General features: G+C 44.5%; 1 protein-coding gene across 6 annotated transcripts; it reads left to right on the plus strand.

The window, feature by feature from the left end:
* The first annotated feature begins 180 nt into the window (after nt 1-180).
* Nucleotides 181-25,394, plus strand: ep400 (E1A binding protein p400). Of its 6 annotated transcripts, XM_076104963.1 has the most exons (54): nt 182-361; nt 876-956; nt 1,868-3,222; nt 3,338-3,445; nt 3,536-3,620; nt 5,676-6,070; nt 6,170-6,460; nt 6,684-6,869; nt 7,002-7,142; nt 7,229-7,307; nt 7,443-7,480; nt 7,564-7,621; nt 7,724-7,807; nt 8,412-8,516; nt 8,624-8,814; nt 8,907-9,084; nt 9,171-9,307; nt 9,422-9,591; nt 9,751-9,925; nt 10,039-10,175; nt 10,743-10,929; nt 11,029-11,198; nt 11,310-11,497; nt 12,480-12,767; nt 14,771-14,944; nt 15,609-15,761; nt 15,991-16,061; nt 16,191-16,480; nt 16,703-16,905; nt 17,363-17,532; nt 17,731-17,927; nt 18,065-18,176; nt 18,365-18,655; nt 18,749-18,823; nt 19,008-19,142; nt 19,231-19,275; nt 19,508-19,661; nt 19,870-20,105; nt 20,236-20,409; nt 20,498-20,545; nt 20,638-20,774; nt 20,930-20,986; nt 21,075-21,153; nt 21,276-21,446; nt 21,554-21,599; nt 21,681-21,787; nt 21,994-22,195; nt 22,293-22,432; nt 22,626-22,853; nt 23,060-23,222; nt 23,444-23,583; nt 23,668-23,829; nt 23,931-24,008; nt 24,279-25,394. In XM_076104963.1, the coding sequence occupies exons 3-54, from the start codon at nt 1,903-1,905 to the stop codon at nt 24,591-24,593; spliced, it is 9,264 nt and encodes a 3,087-aa protein (XP_075961078.1). In that variant the 5' UTR covers nt 182-361; nt 876-956; nt 1,868-1,902; the 3' UTR covers nt 24,594-25,394. The 6 variants fall into 6 exon arrangements, with proteins under 6 accessions (XP_075961080.1, XP_075961078.1, XP_075961077.1 ...); XM_076104965.1 differs by lacking the exon at nt 876-956 and having other exon boundaries at nt 181-361; nt 22,299-22,432; XM_076104962.1 differs by lacking the exon at nt 876-956.
* Nucleotides 25,395-26,184: the final 790 nt, after the last annotated feature.

The following is a 26,184-nucleotide window of genomic DNA, read 5'->3' on the forward strand; positions in this document are numbered from 1 at the left end:
TTTTACTTTGCATGCTAAATCAGTAACGTTATACCTTAGTTTGCCATAATATCTGTTACATGTATACATTACTCCAAATTGTTTATTTAATAGCTGCGTTAATCAGTTTCAAAGGTATAAACACAACAAAATGTATTTTCGTTTCACGGGTTTGCCACTTCCTGGAGACAGAACTACATCCGGGTCACTCAAAAGGTTGTCGCCGCCGCCATGTTGGTGAATGAAATTAGCTCCAAAACATTGAATAGCCGCTAGCAATATCGATATTTTATTTTCTCGCGGAATAACATTTGTTACAGCATGTGACTCATTGTAAATATGACTTAGGATTTATGAAACCACCGCAGAAGTCCCATTCCCTGTAAGTAATAACGTTGAGGTGATAAAATGTATGTATTCATTGGAAGCTGGTCTGCTAGCAATAACAAGATAACATCGTTAGCATTGGCTAGCACGCCTCCCGTAGCAAGGGTCATTGTAATTGCTGAAATGACACAGACAGCATTATTGCAGATGTAACAGTTTACTATATGTAATCCAATTTGAGTATATTAATCACACAGCCCCTAGTCCATACCTAATTGTTTTTAAAATTGAGTGGTTTTATGTGTTATTGTCATGCTACTAACTAGCTAACGTTATGCCCCCTGAGCGAAACGTCGTAACAAACAATGAAAATGTAAGCCAGTAACGTTACCTAGAAACTAAGGCTATATGTTGGTCACTTTAGTTGTGAATATAACCTTATTGTGGTGTATAAACGATTAACGTTAGTCTAGAACAATCTCTGTAACGTGCATTTAGCTAGCGCTACTGTAATAGGCCAACAGTAACAGATCACCAACATCAGTATATCACCTTTGTTTGCTATGCAGGTTGTCTTTGGCTGTTTAATCACAACAGTAAACAAGATCTACAGCATCACTTCCATTACAGGACAATATATCTATATCCAGGTATATTATCTGGCACACACGTAAAGGTGCACATTACGCTAGATATATAGTGTAAAGATGGTTGTAGCTATGTTATACGTTAAAGATGTAATTTAAAAATAACATGAACTGCTTGCCAGGTGTATGATCCGCTCTTTAAGGTAACAGTACTTTGTTATTAAAGCATTCCATAGCTGTACACAATAATAATCACATTTTAATATGTGTGAAGATGTGCCAGCTGTCAGGTGTGTAGCTGTCAAGTGTACTGACCACCACCTGCCCTCTGTTTCTACATTACATTCATCTAAATGCATGTGGACTCTACATGTGTGTATGTATTTAAGATGACCTACAGTTTAATGCTAGAAGTGGGTGATGTGGAAAAAATCCAAGATGTATCCAATTTGATATCAAGATATTGATATATATCATGATCTAGTTCATTGTTTGTTGAATAATTTGAGAAATGGTGTATAAAATATAAATAAGTACAGGAATAGTTCTAGAATAATTCAGTAAATTGTATACCTGTCAAATTAAGAAACACAATAATGTAAAATCAAATAGAAATACAATATTGCCACAAAGCACAACTGCTCATTACGCTGCAACACTGCTGACAATTACCTATTTATTTACCGATTTTAAAGGTAATTGCAAAGGTATAAACGTTATGGCATAATCTGACACATGAAAAATGCATATCTTCTTTATATGCTATTTAAAGAGAACCCTATTTATATTACAATTCATTAAGATGTTTGAAATCTGAGCCCAACATGTTTATTATAGTTCTGTAACAATGTGTCCTTAATTCATGCCACACTTGGGTGACTTACCAGACAAAGCCTGCTGACCACCGCTTCTTTGGGTCACATTCAATATTAAAATCACTTATTGTTGTGCTTTGCTGTGTTCCCTTTCCACAGATTAGTGTGTTTAGACATAGTAACAGTGTCACGCAATGCAACATGGAAGTGGATCACAGAATATGCAACGACAGCTTCAGAGATCCAAGTCTGCCACTGGGGCTGATGCAGAGGAGCAGCAGCAGCAACCCACCATGGCAGTCACACAGCAAGCTACAGTTAACCACCCTCAATCTCCTGTGACCACGTTTTCCTCTGCTGCCAGCCCTTCAGCCCCCCAGTCACCCAATTATCAGATAATCATGAGTCGTAGCCCAGTCACTGGCCAGAACATGAACATCACATTACAAAATGTGGGACAGATGGTGACTGGTAACCAGCAGATCACCCTAACTCCACTTCCAATCCAGAACCCAGCATCCCCTGGATTCCAGCATACTACACCTCAGTGGAGGTTTGAGCATGCGCCATCCTCCTACATCCAGGTCACCTCACCTGTGCCCCAGCCCATGCAGCCCCAAAGTCCCACCCAGCACAGCCCAGTCCCTCTGCAAGGTGTGACAAGGCCAGGAGCACCTGCAACAGCGTTGGGTGTGTGTGGACAGAGTCCAACACGATTTGTTGACGCTGGTATGATAGTGCGGCAAATCAGCTTAAGCAGTCCGTCGGGAAGTGGCCACTTTGTTTACCAGGAAGGGACGGGACTGGCCCAGATTTCCCCAGCCACACCTGGCCAGATCCAGCTGTCTTCTCCAGGAGTACCAGGCTCTGTGAGGGAACGCCGACTCTCTCAGCCCCACTCACAAACCGGAGGCACCATCCACCACCTCGGACCTCAAAGTCCTGTGGCTACCAGTGCTGCTCTCCCTATTTTGGGCAGTCCTGGTCACATCACCACTTCCAACCTACCTCCACAGATCAGCAGTATCATTCAAGGGCAGCTGGCACGCCCTATGATATTTGAGAAGACGCAGCAGGGTGTGGTTGCTGGAGTAGGAACCACAACCACAACATCATTCAGTTTGCCCTCCTCCATTACATCTAGCACATCCCTCACCAGTCAGCACCAAGGGATGCCCAACAATCCTCTTGCAACCAACAGCATGGCTGTGGCCACTGTGAGGAAACATGTTCCCAAGAGGTTAGAGGAAATTGCTCCTTCTACTCCAGAGATTGCCCAGCTGAGAAAACTGTGCATGGAGCACCACAGCAAGAAGAGGGAGAGCCTGAAAGAAGTGTTCAAAGAATACCTGATTGAGCTTTTCTTTCTGCAGCACCTCCAAGGGAACATGATGGACTATGTCGCTTTTAAGAAGAAGCCCTGTGTTCCCTTGTATACTTACTTGAGACAGAATGACTTGGACCTTGAAGATGAAGAGGAAGAAGAAGAACAGTCGGAGGTCATTAATGATGAGGTATAACATCGGCTGGTTCTTTTTGTAAGATCAAGAAGGAATTCTATAACTAGAAAACTGTATGTTCGTTTCATCCAATGAATACAGTTCACTCTTTAAATCTGCGTCTTTTCAGGTTAAGGTTGTTACTGGTAAGGATGGCCAAGCAGTGACACCAGTTGCCATAGCAACACAGCTTCCTCCCAATGTGTCTGCAGCGTTCTCTGTCCAGACACAGTTTCAGGTGATGGAGGCGACACTTTGTTTGAGCACTTAGAAACAATGAATAGTTTTATCTTTATGGCTAATCCCGTGAGAGGTTGTTTTTTTGCAGGGACACCAGGGGACGGCTGGTGGCACCATGACGAACCCCGGAGACATGGACGCCTTTAAGAGGCAACAGGCTATGGTGCAAGCAGGTAGGGCAAGGATCGTAGACCCCTGTCTCTCTTATGTTGCTTTGTTTCCTCCCTGTTTGCTTTATTTTCTGTTTGTTTTCTTTTCTCCCTCTTAATTGCTTCTGCTTTTAGACATTTGGCACCCTCTACTAGCGCTGTGTGTTGAAGTCTTAACCCGAGGAAGGAGAGGTGACCTGTAAGGTCTTCCGATGGTCATTGCTCTGTGCCGAGTGCTTTTTTTGCGTTATGAGGGTATTGTGTGTTTTAAATCCCAGATCAGGCTAAGAGGTCCTGGATTGACGTTGGTCGCCATGGGCTGATTTTCCAGCATCCTGGTGTAGCTCTAGGATCACCTGGCGTTCCACTCCAGCAGCTTATGCCAACTGCGCAAGGTAGGAGTGCCACTACCAGGTCGTTCTGTGTTCTGTTCGATGCCGCTGGACGTATCCCCTTCCTCAAAACTAAGGAGAATTAAGAAAGTGAATCACAACATTCCTCTTCTACAAACAAACTTCAAGCAGCGTCAACAAACAGATCTTCATCCATCTGCTGGATTTTCCCAGCAGTCCTCAGGAAGTTCAGGCTTAGCTGTACCAACACCATCTCTCTCTGTCTCTATCAGGATAAATGGGGAAGAAGACAATTGAAGTCTGAAGAAGAGTAGCCACTCAATGGGAAGATGCCATGTCTTATGATTTCCCCTTTTTTTTGTTTTACCTATTGATCACCCGTCGTTATTCATCTCTTCTTTTCTGAAGTTTGTTCCCGTTAGTCATCTTTATTTGGACAAACCTTCCCGTGCCGATGGATTTTCATCTTTTTTGGAGGTGGATCACAGTGAGAATAACTTCACTTTCCAATGGGCTTCGCTTGTTTTCCCATTTTTATGAATCCACGTGTCATGCTTCCTTTTGGTTTCCCATTGTCATTCCTTCACAAGTCGTTTACTCTCCGACTGTCCGTCCTCGCATCATCAACAGGGATTCCAAAAATCATCGATCTTAAACTCATACGTCACATCTTCAAGAGTGTCTTTATTCACCTCATGTTCACGTTTAGTTGATTTCCTTCCATGTTATTTCATGGCATTTTGTTCTGACTTGGCTTCTTTCCCTCAGTCTAAGTAGGAGGGGAATCATGTCGCGGAGTTGCGTTCACGGCGCAGGTATTTGCGATTGTGGTGGTGGGTGTGTCAGGGCCAGGTGTTGATGGCGTCTAGGCAAGGTGGTGTGACGTGCAGGGAGGTAAGGCAGGTGCCGCTTTAGTGTGCACAGCTCCGCTCAGGCCCGCTGTCTGCAAGACCCCATGTTCGTCCTTTTGCTCGCCTCTGTGCTTTGTCGCTATGTGAGGCATCCAGATGCTTTGGTTACCGCTAGAATGACATTGCTTCATGCATGCCAAACATATGGTGTTTCTGTGAGTGTCTGCTCTGTATTTTTATTTCCGCTTTCTTCTCCCTGTCTCTTTATTACCAGAAGTTCTTTTTTTTTTTTTTTCTTTGTAACATTTCTATTCTTCCTCTCTTAAAAACCTCTCTTATTGCATGTACAAGTTTTGATGTTTTTAACCATATTCTCTCAACATTTGAAATGCAATATTTTGGTTTTTATCAAATTAGTATTTTATTTGAGAGACATGTAGATTCTCACATTGATTTCATTTCTTCCGTAATCATTTTTGCCATATGACTTTCATTAGTTTCCGCTCTGATCATCAGGAAGTAGTACACTACTGTTGATTCATACAGTACTCTAGTGATCTAGTTCAAGGTTCTGAGGAGCTCCAGTAGCTGAAGCTCAAACTGTCATTTCAAATTTAAAAGTACTCTTTCATTATCTACTCATAGCTTTAAAAAAAATGTAACTTGTATAAATGGGTCTCTCAAATGTAGTTTTAGTGAAAACTACAATTTAATGGCATTTAAAACCGTTTTTATTCAGGCAACAGCCCAAAAAGACACACAAAGCACTTCACTTACCTACGATGACATGGTTGTCTACTTGATTTTTACTGTCTTTGTGTTGCTTTCTGTACCACCCCCTTGTTTGTCCTATAATTTGGTTACTATGTGTACAGGCGGGATGCCGCCTTCTCCTCAAGCGGTCCAGATTCCAGGACAGAAGCAGAACCAGCAAGTATACGACCACTCCAAGGGACCCCCGGTGCAGAATGCAGCCAGCCTGCACACCCCTCCTCCCCAGCTGCCCGCTCGGCTGCCCCAAGGTGGCCTTCCTATGACGGGCCTGTCCATGACACTCTCTCAGCAGGCCCAGTTAGTGGAGAACACAGCTCAGCCTGGTGGTCAGCTCCAGGCGCAAGTGAAGGTGCAGACAGGTGGGCCTGTCATGGCCGCAATAAACCCCCACACACAGCTCCAGGCCCAACTGCAGCAGCAGATGCAGCCGGGTCTTCATCTCCAGTTGCAGCCCCAACAGCAACAATCCCAGGCCGTACTGCAGTCAGGACAAGCGGTGAGTCGACCCGAAACCATGCAAATACAGTTTCTATGACTAACTGGTGATACTGCAACTTGACCTAATAAGAACTTTGTTTTCCTCTCTTCACTATAGACGGTGGCACTTGCTCGCCCTGGTACTGAATCAAACCAGCCGGTTCAGAGGATTATGACCAACTCGATATCCATGTCTCCTGCTCCACTCTCTGTTACCAATTCTGTTCCAACCCCCCATACTGCAAGTCCGCTCCGCCCTCTCGGCTCTAACGTCAACCCAAGCACCCAGTCCAAACTGACGGGAACCAACGGTATATCTGCGGTCAAAATTGGTGGCTTTGGTCAAAGTGCGGCCATGCAGTCCTCCCAGGAGGGTTCTCAAGATAAACAAGTGGAGCAGGCCAAACTGGTGAGTCCCTAAAGCACACTTAGTTTGCAAACAGATAGACGCTGTTTCTTCAAAGGTCTTGAAGACACTTATGTGTCATTGTGTGTTGTATTGTGTTCTGCTTTAGTGCATTGTGCTGTATTTGAGTCTGCTCATTGAGGTTTTTAATTTGGGAGCTAACTGAAAAAAAGGATGAATATTCTTGATTTTTATTCTGATGTCAAACGCTGTTTCTATTTCCCAGGAGAGTCAAGTGCATCAGCGCATCTCTGAGCTAAGGAAGGAGGGCCAGTGGTCAGCCAGTAGGCTCCCAAAGCTTGTGGAGGCCTCGCGTCCAAAGTCCCACTGGGACTATCTCCTGGAGGAGATGCAGTGGATGGCAGCTGACTTTGCCCAGGAGAGGAGATGGAAAGAGGCTGCTGCTAAGAAGGTATGGCAGAGATTAAATACGTCACAGTGAGAAATGTGAAGTTACACATCAGCACAACAAAAGAAGGAGGAGTCGCTGCAGAAACTGATGTTTTTGTTGAAAGCCGAACTGTCTCGTGTGTCTCCACTACAGCTTGTTCGCACATGTGCCCGTTACCATCAAGAGCAGAAGAAAAGTGAAGAGAGGTTAAAGAAGGAAAGGGAAATTCATCTTCGTCACATTGCCAGCACAATCGCCCGTGAGGTGGAATTCTTCTGGTCAAACATTGAGCAGGTATGTTTATTTATTTCATTTTCCTAATGATTTACAAATCATAACAGTATTTCTTTTCAGTTGTAATAAGATGTTTTTCTTGTCAGGTTGTGGAAATTAAACTCCAGTTTGAAATCTATGAGAAGAGGCTCAAAGCTCTCAGCTTACAAAAAGCCTCAGCCAAAGGTACGTCACACTGAGCAGCTACCAGACATACAACAAACATATTTGTATTATATCATAAGCTTCTGTGCCAGTTTATCTCACTTGTAATTACTTTTTTATTTTATTTGTAATGAATTTAAATGACTTGTGTTTCAGTACCTGGTCAGTCAGCAGGAGTGAAAGCTGATAAGGAGGTAGGTGCTGCAATACAAATGCACACTTTCAATCCCTATTTATATTTTTTGATACATGTTGTTTTTTCTTCTTTTTTTTCTAGGAGGTTGTGACTTCAGCTAAAAAAAGGAAATCAAGTTCGTCCTTGGTTGATGAACACGGTATGAAAATAATAACATGGATGTTCAAGAGCGTGTCCTGTTGCCGTTACTCTGCGTAGTTATGTGCAACTGATCATTATGCGTCGTTTCCTTTCCTCACAGATATAGAGAGCACCATAGAGGAGCAGGAGGCCATGGAGGGGGAAGCAGACCACAAAGCAGAGTTGGTTGACCTGGCCAAAGATGGTACATGTTTACTAAACTTCTCTGTCTATCCATATGTGGAGAGCCAGGTTTATGGTTTATTTACAAACACCAATTTGTGCATAACATACAATATATTCAGGTTATCAGTAAACTAGGCTTTGGTGGTATTACTTTCTTTCATAACATGACATTACACTGGGGTACACAGCACAAACTCACACTGTACGGCTGGGAGTGGTCACCTTATCTTAACGTAATGTAACCTATTAGTTATTAGGGTTTAAATTATTTTATGATGTAAGTCAATCTTCATTTGAATGATCCAATATCGATCCAGCTTTTAATAAAAGCCTTTTTCTTTGGATGCACGAAGCTGTAAAGTGAAAAGGGAATTCTGTTTAGTTTATGTTATTTTTAATAATTATGTTAACAACCCTGCTATACGCTACTGTTGCCCATAATGGTGAGTTAAACACACGTTTGGGTAATATATCTTTTTTTGTCTCTCAGCAAATTACAAAGTAATTAAAATGATGACACCATACTTTCTCTTGTTGCTTAGTTAAATACACCATTCAAGTACCAGAATATCTGTGAACATGTCTGTCTTGCTGGCTCAAATGCTTTTGTGTTTGGCTTTTAGCTGAGATGCCTCTTGATGCTTTGAAGAAGCAGTATGCTGGCGCCTACGTTGACGGCTTTGAGTGGCCTCAGCCTAGTGATGAGGATGACATGGAAGAGACTGAAGGTGCCTTTTGGAATTAAAAAAATGAAATTGTCCTGTTCATCCTCACGACTGTTTTATTGGTTTAGCAGTTGTGAATTATTATTGTAAGATATTCTTTATTTTTTCAGAAGTGGAGTGTCCGACAGGCAGCCCAGCGGAGGCGGTGTTGATTGACTCCCTGCTTAGTGTGGACCAGTACCGTGGTGCTGATAAAGCCTCGTCCTCCGACTCTGATAAGAAGCCCGCTAAAGACATAGCTGAAGTAGCCGCTGCCACAGAGCTCATCCTGCCTAAGGGCAGCTTCAGGACCACTTCCTCTGTAAGACGCACACACATGCGCACACATTAAAGAAAAACGATGCCTTTTATCACTTTAAAAAATAAATCTTTTATAATCTTTTATTTCATTAGACCCGCAGCCCAGCTCCTTTTCTACTGCATGGGTCGCTGCGAGAGTACCAACAGATTGGTGTTGACTGGCTGGTAAACCTTCACAAGAAACACCTCAACGGCATCCTCGCTGATGAGACCGGCCTCGGCAAGACCGTACAGACGGTGGCTTACATGGCGCAGTTAGCTGGCCAAGAGGGTAGGCCTCTGTGCAATGCTGTACACAATCATTGTCCTCATCTATTAAGTGAATTTAATTAAGATGGAGTCTGTTTTTGTCCACAGGCATCTGGGGACCCCACCTTATTGTAGTGAGGACCTGCAAGTTGCTAAATTGGGAGGTGGAGTTCAAGCGCTGGTGTCCTGGCCTGAAGATCCTCTTGTACCTCGGCAACAGAAGGGAGCGCAGATCTAAGAGAATGGTAGTTTGGCTGTGCTTAAACGACACATATCGGCAACATTACCCAATATAGAAGGCCTTTCTTTTCAATACGCAGCTGTAAATGTGGTAACAAAATCATCATTGGTCTCTACAGTGGTGGGGGGAAGCCAACAGCTTCCATGTATGTGTGACGTCCTACAAGCTGCTGATGAAAGACCAGAGCCATTTTGTGAGGAGAAGGTGGAGGCACCTGGTCCTGGACGAGGTGCAGCTCATCAAACACATGACTGAGAAACACTGGGAAACAATCTTTGCTCTCAGAAGGTGAGCACGGGGATAAACCTGACATCAATTACAGTTTCTCAAGAATCAGGATTGTTTTCTTGAGGATCACAGCACAGCATTTTTGTGCATATGTGCAGGCGGTTTTGTTTTCCATATATTTTTGTCTTTTTAAGTAAAACATTTCTGTGCGTCTTGCAGTGAGCAGAGGATTCTCCTCATCAACACTCCTCTACAGAATACTCTGAAGGAGTTGTGGACCATGATCCACTTCCTTTTGCCGGGAATCACCAGGTCCTACTCTGATTTCCCTGTTAAGGCCGGCACCGACCAGAACCAGGACTACTGCCACAAACTGGTCATTCGCCTGCACAGGGTGGGTATAGCGCCGGTCAAACTGTGCCACATTAAAATAGAAATGTGACTGATTTGGCCTCACCTCCGATCCTTGCACATTACATAATTGAATCTTATTTTCCCTACCTGTAGATGATCCAGCCTTTCATCCTGAGGCGCTCCAAAAGGGACGTGGAGAAACAACTGCCCAAGAAGTACGAGCATATTCTGAAGTGCCGTCTCTCGACCAGACAGAAAAGCCTTTACGAAGATATCCTCACTCAACCAGGGTGAGACATTTGCTCCACATGGATAGTTATAGTGTGATGTCAAAGTAAGCTTTTTTTCTGGCACTGAGAATAATACTCGATAAGCTCACCATGAATGAATTGGGCACTATACAGGAACTGAAGTTAAACGGGTCATAAATCTCTCTAATATTTGTTTTGTGCTGCTGGGAAAACAACTCCGTCAAACAACTGTATTTATTCAGCTTTCTTGCCAAAAACGTCAAAGTTTTTTGCTTCATGCACCGCAGAGCAAATTTACAAATGAATCACGGGACGGCAGTTTAATCTTAACTACAACATGTTTTATGGCCAAAGAACTTTCATCACATTATTTGTTTTCAAATCAATTTCTTTTCTGTAATAGAGAAAAAATTGAAATGTTTTGAATTATGCAGATCTTGCAACTAGTACCAAAAAATGTTCAAGATTAGCTTCAGCGCCTTAGTTTTTACTGGGAAGGAGCTCTATCATACATTTTTAAAGTGTCAATATGTACATGTCTTTTAGTATTGGCTGCATCTTTCTCTGGTTTTGAACTGTTCATAATCATGTCTTCTGCTCCCTTAGAGCTCAGGAGGCGCTGAAGACGGGTCATTTTGTCAGTGTGCTTCAGGTCTTGATGCAGCTACAGCGAGTGTGTAACCACCCTGAGCTGGTGGCCCCCAGGGAGACCAGCAGCTCCTACTTCTGCTCCTCTCTGCAATACAACGTCCCGTCACTGGTGCTGGGAGCTCTTCAGAATGACTCAAGCAAGGTATACACTTGTTCGTATCATTGCTAATGTGCAGAAACACATTCATAATCAATCTGCACTGATGCGCCTCCGCTGTTGTCTTTTATCTCATTCTCCTAGATTGCAAACATGTCCATATTTGATCTGATCAATAACGAGAACAGACTGACTCGGTATCAGACTGAAGAGGCGCTACCCAAACTAAAGATCACTCAGCAGCTCATAGAGGAGATCCACTCTGGTCCAGAACCACCAGCACGACCCAAGCCATGTCCGATAAAACCCTTGAGGTCAGCAATAAAACCTCCAAGCACCTTGACATGGTTGATGTTGGAGATCCATGGACATTTTGAAAATGTAAACCTCATATTGTAATACTGATAATCTTTTTTTCTTCGTAGATTGTTCCAGCCGGTGCAGTATGGAACGAAGCCAGAAGGTCGCCTGGCTGCCATCACAAGTGCAGCCGGCCAGCGTCCTCCAACGAGCTCTCCCGTTACTAGCACCTCTGTTTCCACCACCAACCAGTCGGCCCAGGCCCGGGGCAAGTCCCCCGTCACCACTGCAACGACTGCAGCCCCCTCTCACGGTAAGAACGCGTCGGCAGTAATACTCAGTCAAGGACAGAAAATGTTGTTTTCAGTGGGGGAAGGATTCCAGTTGGTGTCCATCAAAAAGACAAACCTAACCTTTCACTAATGTTCTTGTCTGAACCTTGTGTTACATACTGAGTTATAACACAGTGTGCATATATGCTGCATGAAAGTGTCACTGTTAGGGAACCTGATTTACTTTGTCGTGTTTAAAATTAATTCAAGTTGTGCCCGTAATGTCACATATTGTTATCGTTAGTGTTTGGAGCACATTTTTAAATCATGTACAGTGTGTACATATGTATGCACTCTGCTCCTACAGCTTTATGGAGAGGTTTGGGACACCCTCACTGGCATAGAGGGTTCATTTGTTTAGATTTCTGTTTCTATGCAGCAGTAGTGGGCTGGCCTCATTGTTTTGACCTAATGGCAGCACAGCCAGGATATAATGAAAGAAGCAACAGTCATCGTTAACCTTCTACATGAAGAGCTGCAGGCAAAAGGCGTTTACTGCGTTTTAGTTAGGGGTGGGGGAAACATGTTTTAGATGCATCGGGAATCTCTCTTGAAAGATTATGACTCGATGCCTAAAACTCAATAATGAAGATGAATGGATAATCGTTTTAAAAACGCATCGTAACCCTCTGAATCGGAATCGAATCGTGAGTTGCCTAGAAGTTTTAGGTGCACTTGACTTCCACTGAATTCATCCACACACTGATTTACTAGAGATACACAATTACTGTCACACCAACTTTTGTCATTGTCAGGTAATAGATGTTCATCAATCAGATAGTTAGCAGTGATTATTTTGTCCGTTTATAATCAATAACATCTCTAATCCTGCTTGCTGTTTTGGCCCACTACTGCTGAGTGATTTTGTATGGATGAAAGTGTTTGATCGCATCGATGATTTGACTAAATATTGGGTTACCCTTAACATGTAGTCCCATACCCCCATTGCCTTGTATTTCACAGCAGTTGGAACAGCCACTCAGAGAGCCCAGACTACCCCTCCTGTCAGCAGCAGCAGCAGCAGCAACACTGCCTCTGGGAGCAGTGGCATTGGGCAACATGTGTTGGGGGCTGCCCCTGTGGCCTTGGGCCAGGCCTTAGCTAGCACAGTCGTGGGATCTGTAGCTCCCACCAGCCAGCCTGCATTAGCACAGGTCCCCAGGCCAGCTCTCGCCCCCAGCCATGCCATCCAGCCCAGCTTACTGTCCCAGAGGCTGGTTCTTACATCTCAGGCCCAGGCACGGTTGCCTAGTAAGTGGCCTCCCCTCCCTCTCAGTGTTTCCCTCCACCTCTGGCACAACACAGTATGGGCTGCTCTACTCTGAAGCCTTTACTTGAGGCACTGCTGATATGTGTTCAGTTTTCACTCCTCCCAGAGAAATGGCTTTGTACATAGACTCAAACTTACAGTGGTAGCAGCACTGGTGATGCAGCAATTTTGGTCATGGCAGCGATGCTACGTAGCAATAGTTCCACAACTGATAGTGATAAAAAAAAAAAAAAAGATATCCCCATAAGATTAGATCTGTAGCCATATCAGCAGCATCTCTACAGCCTCAGCATTCTCCAATTTCTTTCTCGATACCTGCATGTACACTATCAACAACCCACTTGTGTTATACCACACATCACTATACTATTTTACTTAATTATGATGCCCCCCCTCCCCCTTTTAATATTTATTTCTCCCAATTTACTAATATTCTTTTGTCTCTTGCATCAGCACAGCCACCGGAAAAAAATCCCAAAGCTTTGGTTGTTTTAGTTTTTTTCTTTGCTAATGTTATGATTTCACCGTGATGCAAAGCATGTGGAGAAACCCCACAGATGACCAACACTTTCCCCTCAAATGTGAACAGAGAATCCTTTTCAGTAACATCACACAGTCTTTAAAGAGATATATAAAGCTTATTGGTTTTTGTTGTTTCAAAAATTCCAACTTTTGTGTGTTGGAACTGAAGTTGCTGAACCCCTTTGAATGTAAAGACTTTTACATATCATTTGTGAGCATATATTAGTAAACGTGACTTCATGATTCATGCACACTCATTTCTTGTGCCCACTAATTAGCAATGTGTTCCCTGTAAATACTTCATGCAGTTAATAACTTGTGTGGATGAAATAATGGAATAAACAGAAACAATCTTATGAAAGGATGCCAAAAATCACTTGTTTACAACTAAAACCCAAACTATATCTAAAGTATATGTGAACCACACAGCCTGGACACCGTTACCGGGTGTATTGTCCCTGTAGTTACACAGCACAATGTGTTGACGTCACTATTAATGATTAGTGCACACAAATAGCCAAATACATGTTCTCTAATAGCTGCTGGGCTCTGTACATTTCATTGATTTACATTGTCATTAATGCCTTCACACACTGCAATTTATATCCTCAGTAAACATTTTTAAATGTTCTATCTTTGGTTACTCTTTGATGGCTTTGTTGTTACTTAACATTGTCATGGTACTGAGAAGTACAGTGCTAGTCGGAGGTTTGTAAACAGCCCTCATAGTTGGCAACGGGTCTGAAATCAAGTGTTTTCCTCGCCTGTCTGACTGAACATTTCTAATGGCCACTCCAAACACTGAGTCAGTGGTACGGGACCGTAGAAATATGTGAAATATATCATCATGTTCAATATTTCTGATGAGGAAAACCGATCTGCCATGGAGGCAGTTGATCTTACATTTGAAATTGACTGGGAAATCAATCATACTATTTCTAAACTTTCTCAATTTCTCATTTACGCCTCTTACACCTCGCATATATGTTCTAATGTAACGGCCTCTCAGCATTGCTTCATTAGAAAAGGCTAAAAAGAGTTAAAAGCAGTGTTTGAATATGTAATATTAAATGAAAAAGAAAAATATAAACACAATGATTGATGAAGTGTTATTGTTATTATGGTTATTATTGTTTGACAGCAATCCTTAAGTATACTTCCTTGAAAGTGCATCAGTGCTTTGTGTATGTTTCAGGTTCTCTGTTTCACTGAGGACTGCCCTTACAGACATTTTCTTTCCCCTTCAGGGTTTGTAAATGTGGGAGCTGCTATAGTTCTGTTGTGGAGGGCGGCTGTGCTCGTTCCTCTGATTAATCCACCCTGGTTTTTGCATGTCTTGTCTCTTCTTCACCCTGAAACTAACTGATGCAGAGTATATGGTTTTGTAACTATTACAGACATTTCAGCCTGGAATTTTTAATGCCGTCTTTGATAAAGTGTCTGTTCTTCCGTCCCATTGAAGGTGGAGATGTGGTGAAGATCGCCCAGCTGGCCAACATAGCAGGCAGTCAGAATCGTATCTCCCAGCCAGAGACTCCCGTCACTCTGCAGTTTCAGGGTAACAAGTTCACTTTGTCCCCCAGCCAGCTCCGCCAGCTCACCACCGGACAGCCCTTGCAGCTCCAAGGTACACTCGGTAATGTACATCCCATTGTCACACTTTTATCTCAAAATAATTCTCTCCTTTGTATCCACTAATTGTACTTGTCTGCAAGTCCTCAAGGCATTGGAAGCACTTAAGATGGGTACCACATAATGTCAAATTCCCTGGTTTGATTCTGTTGGGGGACCTTTTGTTTCTTGTCATCTGCCTCTCTCCTCATGTGTCCCGTCTTTCTTTTATCAGCGGTCAATAAGGACTAAATGCAAAAACAATTCTCTGGGCAGATAATATGGCCGACATCTTCTCATTAATAATTCAACATTTGGTCGGGCCGGTTGGTCGGCCGTGGGCGGCGATCGTCTGAAAGTCCGCTGCACTTAATCCAATCCCCACCCTTCCTTTTCAGATGTTGATGAATGTATTCTGTCTTAGGCCATTAGTGATAAACAGGAAAAAATAAATAAAATAAAGACAAAAATGTAGCAAATGCATGGGAGCTACCGGCCTCAGCACGTACATGCGCCGCTGTTGCCATACTTCCTTGAAAGTACTATTGTTTCTGCCTCAGCATGACTGTTGTTTTTGTTTTTCACATTTATTTGAATGGCCCAGTGAGTCTTAACTGCCACTCTAGCCAGTGTTAGGTTTTGAGAAGGCCCCTCTTATATTTGTTGCTTAATGTGTGTCATGGATTTAGGCAACATCCTGCAGATTGTGTCAGCTCCAGGGCAGCAGATCATCAGACCACAGGGATCCATGGTCATGCAAACAATGCCGCCAGCTGTCCCGGCCTCCAACGCCTCAGCTACACCTGGCCCACCTCATCCTGCCCTGTCAACGGCCCAGCAAGGTGACTCATTCACAGTAAACATGTTGCATCGTTATCTCCGATTAATCAAGTCTGTCTCAGTCACTTGTTTAGTCACGTCATCTCGCACCAATATTTTATTATAATGCTGAAAGTTAATAGATTTCCCTGTAGAATAGGTTGAACACTGGCATTCACAAAAGCACTGCTTCTGTAGATTGATAGAATTGATTATTTTTCTTATTTTTGACGTTGTGTGTTTCTTTTTAAGCATTGGGTGTAACAACAAATGCCACATCAGCCCCCACCAAGCTCACAGCTGCAACTCATGCTGGTTCTCAGGTCAGTTCATCTCTTTCAAGCAAGTGTTTATATTCCCCGGTTTGACTTGTTTTAGAATCTAAAGACAAAAATTTTGAGTAAAAATGACTAATTGTGGTTGTTCGTACCGTCTCTCGCTGTAATCTTCAGGAGTCTTCAGAAGAAAAGACTCAGCAGCTGAAGGAGCGCTTGTGCCGCCTGTTTGAAGCGAACGAGCGACGCTGTAGCCGCAGAGTGCTGTACGGGTCAGACCTGCTGCAGGCTTGCACTTTGAGCACAGAGCCCGGTCACTCGGCCCTGACCGCTGGAGGCTGGAGGTGGGTGGGCAGAGAGAGCTGCCTCCGGGCCCAGAGAACCTGCGTGGCAACCACCTCTACACTGCAGTCCTCTCTGCTCTCTGTGGAGGACCGTCTGGAGGCCGCCAACAGCCTGATCAAGAGGTACTTCAGCCTCGTGTTGAAGTCTTGTTTCGTCTGTATGTGTAGCTTACTAGCCCTGCATTTGTTGGGTAAAACAAATATTAAAAATAATCACAATCTCTACCGCCATCTTGTTCATGAAATTAACAATTTACCTAAGAGGGTTTTATCAAAATGCAATTCCAAATGTTTTATTTCTTAATCCAAATGATGACTATCCGATGGACTGTTGTCATGTTGTAGGTTGGTATGCGTGGTGCCTCCAGCTGAAGCCACACCTCCTCGCCTGTATGCATCCAATCCCCCGGTTCCCTACAGCCTGGAGCAGAAATCCCTTCACCATCGTCTACAGGAGGCCTCTGCTCCCCACAGTGCTGAAATCCACCGCTTGGTATCCAGGCCACTCCTTCGTTTTTCTGACCTGCAGCTAATGCAGATGGACTCAGGTTAGCCTCGCACCTTTTTCTATAATTTCTTACAAGCAGCAAGCTCAGGCTGCAAAAAGAATGACTTAATGACACGTATGAATAACCGCAATATAACTAGTAACATATATTTATGTGAATGACTCGTCTTATCCCAAGTTTTCCTTAGTATACCTTTTGTCAAACAGAAGAATAGGCTCTCCATACATAACCATCTCTTGTACACACTTGACACAATATTTGAATGTAATTAAATAGAAAGAGTGAAGTGAATTAGCCTTTTCTTTCATGCTCCGATCTAGTATTTTCAGTCATGTAGATATTGTATAAACTGCTGGGATTACAGACTAAATGCACCTGCTAATTTGCACACATAATGCTCTTTATAGTTATAGTAACGATATAACTGAAATAATTCTCTCTGTGGTGTTTCAGCTGCAAAGAGTTCTAACTTTTAATATTTCTTTCTTTTCCAAAGGTAAACTGGAAGCTCTTGCCATTCTGCTCCAGAAGCTGCGATCAGACAGCCGCCGTGTCCTCATTTTCACTCAGATGGTGAAGATGCTCGACATCCTGGAGGCCTTCCTAGATTTCAGACAGCTCACTTATGTGCGGGTCGATGAAAGCTTCTCTCCTGACGAGCGACAGGTAAAATCACCACCACTAACATTGGTTCTGACAAGCCATACATACAACAAGCTTCTTAGTTGAAATGAAGTCAGCGTTGACCAGGTATAACAGTTGACCAGTAGTGGGCAAGCTTGTGCCATGAAGGGCAAGAGCGTATGACGGTTCTATGTCTTTTACCAGTCTGTTCACCTGGTTGGTGTGTTTTTGTCCCTGCAGGAGAATATAAAGAAGTTCAACAGGAACAGGAAGGTGTTCTGCAGCATCCTGACCAACCGCTGCTGCTCTGCAGTTGGGACTTTGTTTGATGCCGACACCATCATCTTCTACGACACGGACCTCAATCCCAGCATGGATGCCCGCACCCAGGAGTGGTGTGACAAAATAGGACGTTCCAAGGATATACACATATACAGGTGATATTATCAACACGGTGACATCTGTGTTAGGTCTTCGTTATTGTTATGATCCGGAAAACAAAACTCGAAACGTAACTTACCCACTTTGATATTGAAGGACTTCGATGCCACTCTGGTTACTTTTTGTTGCCCAGGTTGGAGAGTGGGAACTCCATCGAAGAGAAGCTGCTGAAGAACGGCACCAAGGACCTGATCAGAGAGGTGGCTGCCCAGGGTACTGACTACACCCTGGCTTTCCTCACACAAGTAAGAGGAACTCACTGTGGTCTTCAGAAACTCTGCACAGTTCTTTCATTTTGAATTTCTTAAAGCTACATTTATTCAAACTGTGAAAGTGTGAATCAGTAAAGCTGTCATTTTCTGCAAGACCCATAACTATACTTTCATTCAACTGGGGACATATAGAAACTGACCTGATCTGTTTGTGTTCTCAGCGGACTATACAGGATCTGTTTGAGGTGGAGGCTGGCTCGGGAGAGAAGGTGGAGGAGTTTGTGGTTCTTCACCAGGAGCCATCGGCCTCCGAGGCCATCTCTCCCAGAGTGGCTAGGCCCTACATCCAGGCTCTCCACAGCATAAACCTCGACGCCCCGCCCGAGGAGGAAGAGCAGCCGCAGGAGGAGGAGTTGGCAGGCAAGGGCTCAACAGAGGACAACCAAGAGCTCGAGAACCAAGCTAAAGAAGAGCCTGCTCAGAAAGAGGAGCTGAACGCAATCATGGAACAGGTACGAGTCACGCAAGACATGTATCGTAAAACAATTGTTTTTTTTTCCTGTTTGTCTTGCTGAGTTTATATTTGCTTACCTTCTCTTAAACAGCTCACACCGATTGAAAGGTATGCCCTGCATTACCTGGAGTACCTCCACATCAGTGACGATGAAACTGCTCTCAAGGTAACTTTCACTGAATATTATTATACAGATTTGAGGTATATATTTACAGATGTATTGAGGTATAGATGTGAAAATCAGTCCATCAACCCACTGATCATCTCTGATTTCTGCTCCGCTGTGTTGGTGTTTCAGTGTACTATTTGTCCGTTGATGAATTGGACCGATCCATGTTTATATTCCTCAGGAGCGGTTGGAGTGCTCTAAGAGAGGCTGGGAGCTGCAGCAGCTGCAGAAGCTGAAGGAGGAGGAGGAGGAGCGGCATATTACGGAGGGAGACGAAGATCTCTTCACCTACACCAGAGAGGATGCCTACAACATGGTGGGTGTTCACTGCTAATCAAAATGAGGTGGTGTGCGGATTGTGCTGCGCTGTTGTTGACGTTAACCTCTTCTCTGCATTTCAACAGGAGTATGTATTCGATGCAGAGGACGGACATACAGAAATCATGCCGGTAAGACACCCAAGTTATGTAATTGGAAAACATATCAGATATGCCTAATATTTTAAATGATGTCTAAAATGGTTAATTTTTAAAATAGCATCAATATCTATGGATTTGATCATATGTGTACATTTTTACACAAATCCTTGTATTATCTGAATTTGGATCTTCACTCTTTTTTAATGTATTTGTACTGAGACACACGATGTGCTATGTTCTGATCTGTTATATTGTGACACAGCTTTGGACTCCACCGACCCCACCGCAGGATGACAATGACATTTACATCGACTCTGTGATGATGCTGATGTATGACACCACACCCATGCCAGAGTCCAATCTGCCTCCCGTCTACGTCCGTAAGGAGCACAAAAGACTCAAGATGGACCCCTCGGGTAAAACAAGATTAGTCATTAAGGCCTTCGTTATCTCCTTTGTACAACAATATGTCAGTCATCTAGTTGTGCTATAAACAGTGGTTTCTTCTGTCAGTCAAGGAATTTTTGAAGTGAATGTGTATTTTAGGGAAAATAGTTTTTTGAGACTTTTTAAGAATAGATGCATACAGTTTTATTCTGTCCTTACTCGAGTGCGTTTGTCCAGCAGCAGCCAGAAAGAAGAAGAAGGGTCACGGGGAGACCGTCATTCCTCCACGCTCCTTGTTCGAAAAGGCCAGCATGCTGAAGGTTCGCAGAGAGGGAAAGGACCAAAAGAAGAACTTTTCCCTCAAGCAGCAGGCGCCCTTTGCCAAGCCCCTTCCCTCGCTGGTTAAACCTGCCATGGAGGCCAGCCAGGACAACCCCGAGTGGCTCATCAGTGAGGACTGGGCTCTGCTTCAGGTACTGGCTTCACTCATTGTTTACATGATGACGTTTCTCACAACCATGATGGAAATAGATCAATCTTGAAATTGACATTTATATTATATGTACATTCAATGTCCAAATACCCTCGCTGCGTGTCTCACAGGCTGTAAAGCAGCTGCTGGAGTTGCCTCTGAACCTGACAATCGTCTCTCCTGCACACACTCCGAACTGGGATCTGGTGAGCGATGTGGTGAACTCCTGCAGCCGCATCTACCGCTCGCCCAAACAGTGTCGCAACCGCTACGAGAATGTCATCATTCCCAGAGAAGAGGGCAAGGTAACGGAGAGTGAGCAGTGAATGCCGTGTCACCCTACTTTTTTTTTTACTTGTTTCTTTAAACCATGTCTCTAACCTTTTTTTTCAGTTGGTGTATGAGGCAAACCCCAAGAAGAAAACCAAGAGCATATACAAGGTACCCTATCCTGGCCTTGTATTTGATGAATCCTTCTCTGCTCTTGAATTCACGGCCTAACTCGTCTCCTGTGTGTCTGTGTACATGTCCAGTCTAAGAACAGCCGTCCTCTCAGGACCTGTCAGATCTACACACAGGATGACAACGCCACTCACATCCAGCTCTACAACAGCCGCTTTGAACTCATGAAGATTATTGCCAGCAAGAGGAGCCCACCAATCAAACCACTGTAAGTTCTGATGCTGTTCTGTTTACAATGAATGCGTAAGTTTCCTCAAGCTGCGAACACTAAAGCAGGAGCTTTCAAACACTGGGGGAAAAAGCCGAAGTTCAGATGGGATGTTTCATTTTGAATTGTATTCATTTAATTTGTGCTACTTTCAGGCTCGGCATGAATGCATTCCAGAAGAATCCCAAACATGCCTCGGTTTTAGCAGAAAGGTGTGTTTAACGTCACCATTTTTGTACACGTTGACATCCAAATCTCGATTAGAAGAACAAAGCATGACATTGTTTTTCTTTTCTTCAGTGGGATAAGCTACGACAAGCCCCTGCCTCCCATCCAGGTGGCATCTCAACGTGCTGAAAGGATTGCCAAGGAGAAAAAGGTGATTGTCGACAATTAGGAGCGCCTGCATTGTGTTTCCTCGCTGTCGGATCCAAGTCGTGCTTGTTTTCCGTCTTTACTGACGTGTTTGTGTTTGATTGTGTACACTGTGTGTGTTTCCAGGCCCTTGCGGAGCAGCAGAAGGCTCAGCAGTTGGCCCAGCAGCAGCAGGCTGGAGCTCCCCTGGCCCCGGTGGCCCCCGGCCTGGCGCAGACTCCTGCTGCCGGCCAGGCTCAGGTTCCTCAGGCCGCCACAGTGGCCGGAGCCGCTGTGGTGCCTAACGCGGCTGTTCTGGTGAGAATCCAAACATCCAAAACTAATATTATTCTACGTATCGTGAGCTCCAAAACACGCGGCTTCACCCAGTGAAAGCTAATACACTTACTGTTCATGTTTTTCAGGCTGGAGCCATAAAAAATACCGCTGTGGGCACAACCCTGCAGGCTGGTACGCTGACACACACATGGTTCACATTACAGAGCTGTTGGCGTTGGAATAGTTAATTCATTTCTCTTTTGTTTGTCCCAGCGACTGTAGGGGGGAATGTGATCGTGAACACAGTAGCTGGAGTTCCTCCAAGTCCCTTCCAGGCCAACAAACGCCTGGCATCTCCCGTCATACCGGGCACTCTGTCTGTGAGTCATGTTCATTTATCACTGCTGTTTTAGCTTAGCTCGGCCTCCTACTGACTTACTGGAATCCATGACGCAAATAGCTGTTGGATTGTCATGAAGCAGAATGCACACCCACTGCGTCCTGTAAACAGAATGATCACTACAAGTGTAAAAGAAGCCTTTTGCTCATTGTGTTGCTGTTTGTGTTGTTGTTGTTGTTGATCCAGCCTGCTGGTGCAGCTGGAGCCCAGGTGGTCCACGCACAACAGAGGGCCGTCACGGCTGCCGCCGCCCCTGCCGAGGTGGTCGCCATTGCTACGGGTCAGGGTGTTCGAGCCGTGACCCAAGTGACGGCGTCCGCAGTAGTTTCTACCACTCTGAGCCCGGTGCAGTCGCAGACTCGCCCACTGGTCACTCAGGTCTCAGCAGGTACTCAACTGAACACGCGCTGTTCCTCTAACAAGACATCCCCTCGAGTACCCATTACTGTTTGACAGATCTGACTTATCGGCTGTCCTCCATCCAGCCACAGGTATGCAGTTGCCACAAGGAAAGACTCTCACCCCGGCCCACCTGCAGATGCTCCGACAGCAACAGTTGCAGCAGCACCAACAGCAGCAACAGCAGGCTGCGTCCCCACAGATCAAAGCTGTAGGCAAACCACAGGTACACCCCCAGCGTATTAACACAATGGCTTTACAAAAGGCAGCGGGTCACTTTGAGAAATGTGAATCTCTGTCTTCCTCTGTTGGATAAATCAAACATATTAGCAGCTGTGACTGTACTTTCGTAGAATGATCGCACTTCAGATTTACCCGGTAAACACTGCAATGAAACACTGTAATCTGTGTGTGTACAGGAGTTGTTGAAGATGCACAAGCATAAGTTGCAGCTGCAGCAGCAGCAGCAGGTAGCTGCAGCCGTGGCAGCAGCCCAGGGCCAACAGGCTGCAGGGGCCCAGCAGGCCGCCCAGGTGCAGCCTGCACAGGCGGCCCAAGCCAACCCCCAGCTAGCGGCTGTGGCAGCACCCAGACCTGGAGCCGTGCTGACCGGCACCACTGTCGCCAACCTGCAGGTGGCCCGACTGGTAAGATTGTTGAAAGGATAATTTGATTTGACATAAATACAGAATTTGTAGTAATTGAGAAAGCTTGCACTTTAGGTCTCCACCATATGAAGTGTTCGTCTAACACTCTACCTACAGATAGGGATGGGATTATATAGGATTATATCACAGACCACGTGAAAGAACACAAACAATGATTTTAAAACTGGTTGTGGTTCCTTTCACAGACTCGAGTGCCAACTCAGGGCCAGGCGGGGCAGACGGCCCAGGTGACCCTCACCAAGCCTCCTGTGGTCTCTGTGCCTGCTGTGGTCTCATCAGCCGGCGTCACGACTCTGCCGGTCACAGTAGCAGGCATTAGTGTGGCTATTGGTCAGCCCCAGAAAACAGGTGAGTCTTATTAAATCTCTTTGACAGTGGACATTGTTTCTAGACCCTGACTTGCTCCTCACGTCAATGTGGGCTTTCATTTTTTAATTATGTTTTGCTGTTATTATAATAATATGCCTGTTCTTGCTCAACCTTTTTGTGACATCCATGCTGCTGTTGTCATTATCACAAATGCCTATATCCTACAGTCCCAATATGTTATTCTCTCTCCTCTCCGTCAGGTGGGCCTGTGCTGACTCAGCCGTTCCCACAGATGCAGGTCCAGCAGCTGCTTCAGCTGAAGAAGCAGCAGGCGGCGGCAGCAGCAGCCCAGCAGAAAGCAGGGCAGCCGCAGCAAGGACAGGCCACTGTGCAGCAGAAGGTAAACACACAAGTATATTAGTTCAATATAAATAATAATCTATTAGGAAGATGAGGTAAACTGTAATTCTGTTATTTCCCTTAGATCGGCACCCAGCAGGTTACAGTGCAGGCGGCCCAGCCAGCCCAGCAGCAGCAGAAGGTGACCTATGCTACCACCACACAGCTCCAACCTGGAATCAAGACCCAGTTCTTTACGACGTCCATCTCCCAGACTCAGAAGCCCACTGGAGCCCAACAAATCCAGGTACATTATCAGTGGCAGTCGCTACCGCAAAATCAATATTTGCCGATAAACAGTGGCTTTGTGTGTTGATATGAGATTTTGTTGTTGACTTCTCTTATCAGGTGGCCAAGCTCCCACAAATAGTGCAGCAGCAAACCAGCGTGGCCAATATTCCACAGATTGTGTCTTCTTCCCAGCAGGTAAAGTGTATTTTTGTGCCGATCATTGGTCCTGAAGGTAACCTCTGTATTGATGATCATTTTTGTCCCTAAACTGTATCGTGAGAATATTTGTTTAAATCATCATTTTAACTTTGTCAAATGTCACATGCTTTTATGTCTTTATAGTTTGATCTGAAAGCTTAAACTCTGTCAGCTCTTTGTAAAAGCACCGTGATACTTTTCAATGCAGTGGAATGGATCACATCAAACCCCTGAAACTGATGTTATGTTCGTGTGGTTTCTCTTCAGATCCAGGGCCAGACGGTGACTCTGACCCAGGCAGCCACGTCTGCTCCTTCTCAGATACAGATGATCTCTGCCGGGACGGCGACGGCCCAGGCGGTCCAGCAGAAGATCCTCCAGCAGCAGGTGGTGACTGCAGCCACTTCACCCAAGATCCAGACGCCTCCTCCCCACAGCCCCGCCCAGCAGCCCGCTGCACCCTCTTCTGCGGAGTCCCCGGCTCAGCAGGCCGCTCAGACCCAACAGCCCACCAAGGGTCAAGCTCGCCAGGGCGGCATCAGGGCCAAAACTCCCGCCAAGCCCAGCGGGGGAAGCGGCTAGGAAGAAGCACACTAACGAAACTGCAATTACCAGATGTTTTCCTGCAGTACAGATGTGACGGTACTGAAGATGTGCTGAGGCATTCTTATAGATCCCACAGCAGCTAACGCCAGAGACAGACTTTGCATCACATTGTTAATCGCATCAAACCGTTACCTCACCCCAAACATTTCCACTCCCAAACCTCTGACTGATTAACGCTGCGTTCAACATAATTATTACAGGGCTCACACCTAAACTATTCTGGCAGATCAACCGCAGCACTGTCGCCCATAATTCCTGTGGGATCCATAATGTTGCCGTACTGAGTAAACATTGTTACATCTGTTCTTTCGTCATGGAATGTGGAAATTTCTTGACATTACCACAACTTTCCCCTTGGCTACTGCCCAAAACATCAAACGACAGACACAGCAGTCATGCCTTCAAATGATGATTATATTATAACTCGAGATATCTGAGGCTTCTGGGTAATTCTGCATTGGGAAATGAGCTGTCCATTAGAATAAATGTGTTCATAAATAGTCCCTTTTATGTCTAATTCCCTTGTTGTCTATAGATACTGAATGGAGAGTAATGCACGTTCCTTTAGTCATTTGTTTTTTTTTATTGCAGCAAATACACTGTAAACATGTACTTTAGTATTTTGTGTTTTCTCATAAATTGTCTTTTTTTATTGATGTCAATGAAAAAAAATGTAAATATCAATGAAAAACATTTGTACTTGTAAAGTAGTCGTGTTTTCATTGGGTTTTTTCAGCCTAATTGTAATAAAGTGTTTTGTTTTTATACACAAATTCATCTTTTTTCCTTTCGTTTTTTTTCATTAAATCCGTTGTAACTACTTGGAAATCTTGTGAGTTCTTATAACGCATTCCCTGGTTTGTTATAACATCTGCAGCCATCCTGTAGCTTCAACAGTTTGCTGGGACTTTATTTGTTGTTCTACCAAAATCCAGAAGTTGTATTCTTTAATGAGGGATTTTGTATTAACAGAAATTCTTTTTTCTTTTAGTCATTAATTAAAAAAAGGTCCTGGAGGCCGGCAGGATCTGGACCAGTAGCGTTCAGCTGGGAAAAAAAAGAAGCCTGACCAATCAGAAATTGTCACAGTCAAAGGCTGCTGTAAGGTAAACGTAGTGATTTGGCATGCAGTTGCCTTTACACAGACTGAGGTAGGCAATAGTGACTAAAGCCTTCTCAGCAGTGTCTGCTTGGCCTGGCTGGATGCTGACTCCTGCAGATATGTTAGCTGAGAAAGTCGGACACAAGGGGCGAAGGAGCTGAGGATTAACCCAGCCACCTGGGTTAATCCCCAGGTCCCCAAAAAAATCCACCAAAAAATGAGAACACATCTAAAAACCAACATACTAAAAAATACGTACTTGCTTGCATTAAGGAAATGCTGCAGATGTGTATAGATCCACAAGGGGGCACTGTTGTATCAACATTACCCTCTGAGGAAGGGCCACTACAACACTGGGTTTTCCAGCTCATTGAAATTTCCCATCTGCTCCTTGGTGCATACCCTGCATCTCTCCTCTCTCCACTGGCACTTATTTGGTGGCCGGGCCACATTCACCACTAAATG

Source organism: Anarhichas minor, unplaced genomic scaffold, assembly GCF_050575085.1.
Source record: "Anarhichas minor isolate MPS153535 unplaced genomic scaffold, ASM5057508v1 ptg000030l, whole genome shotgun sequence".
NCBI lineage: Eukaryota > Metazoa > Chordata > Actinopteri > Perciformes > Anarhichadidae > Anarhichas > Anarhichas minor.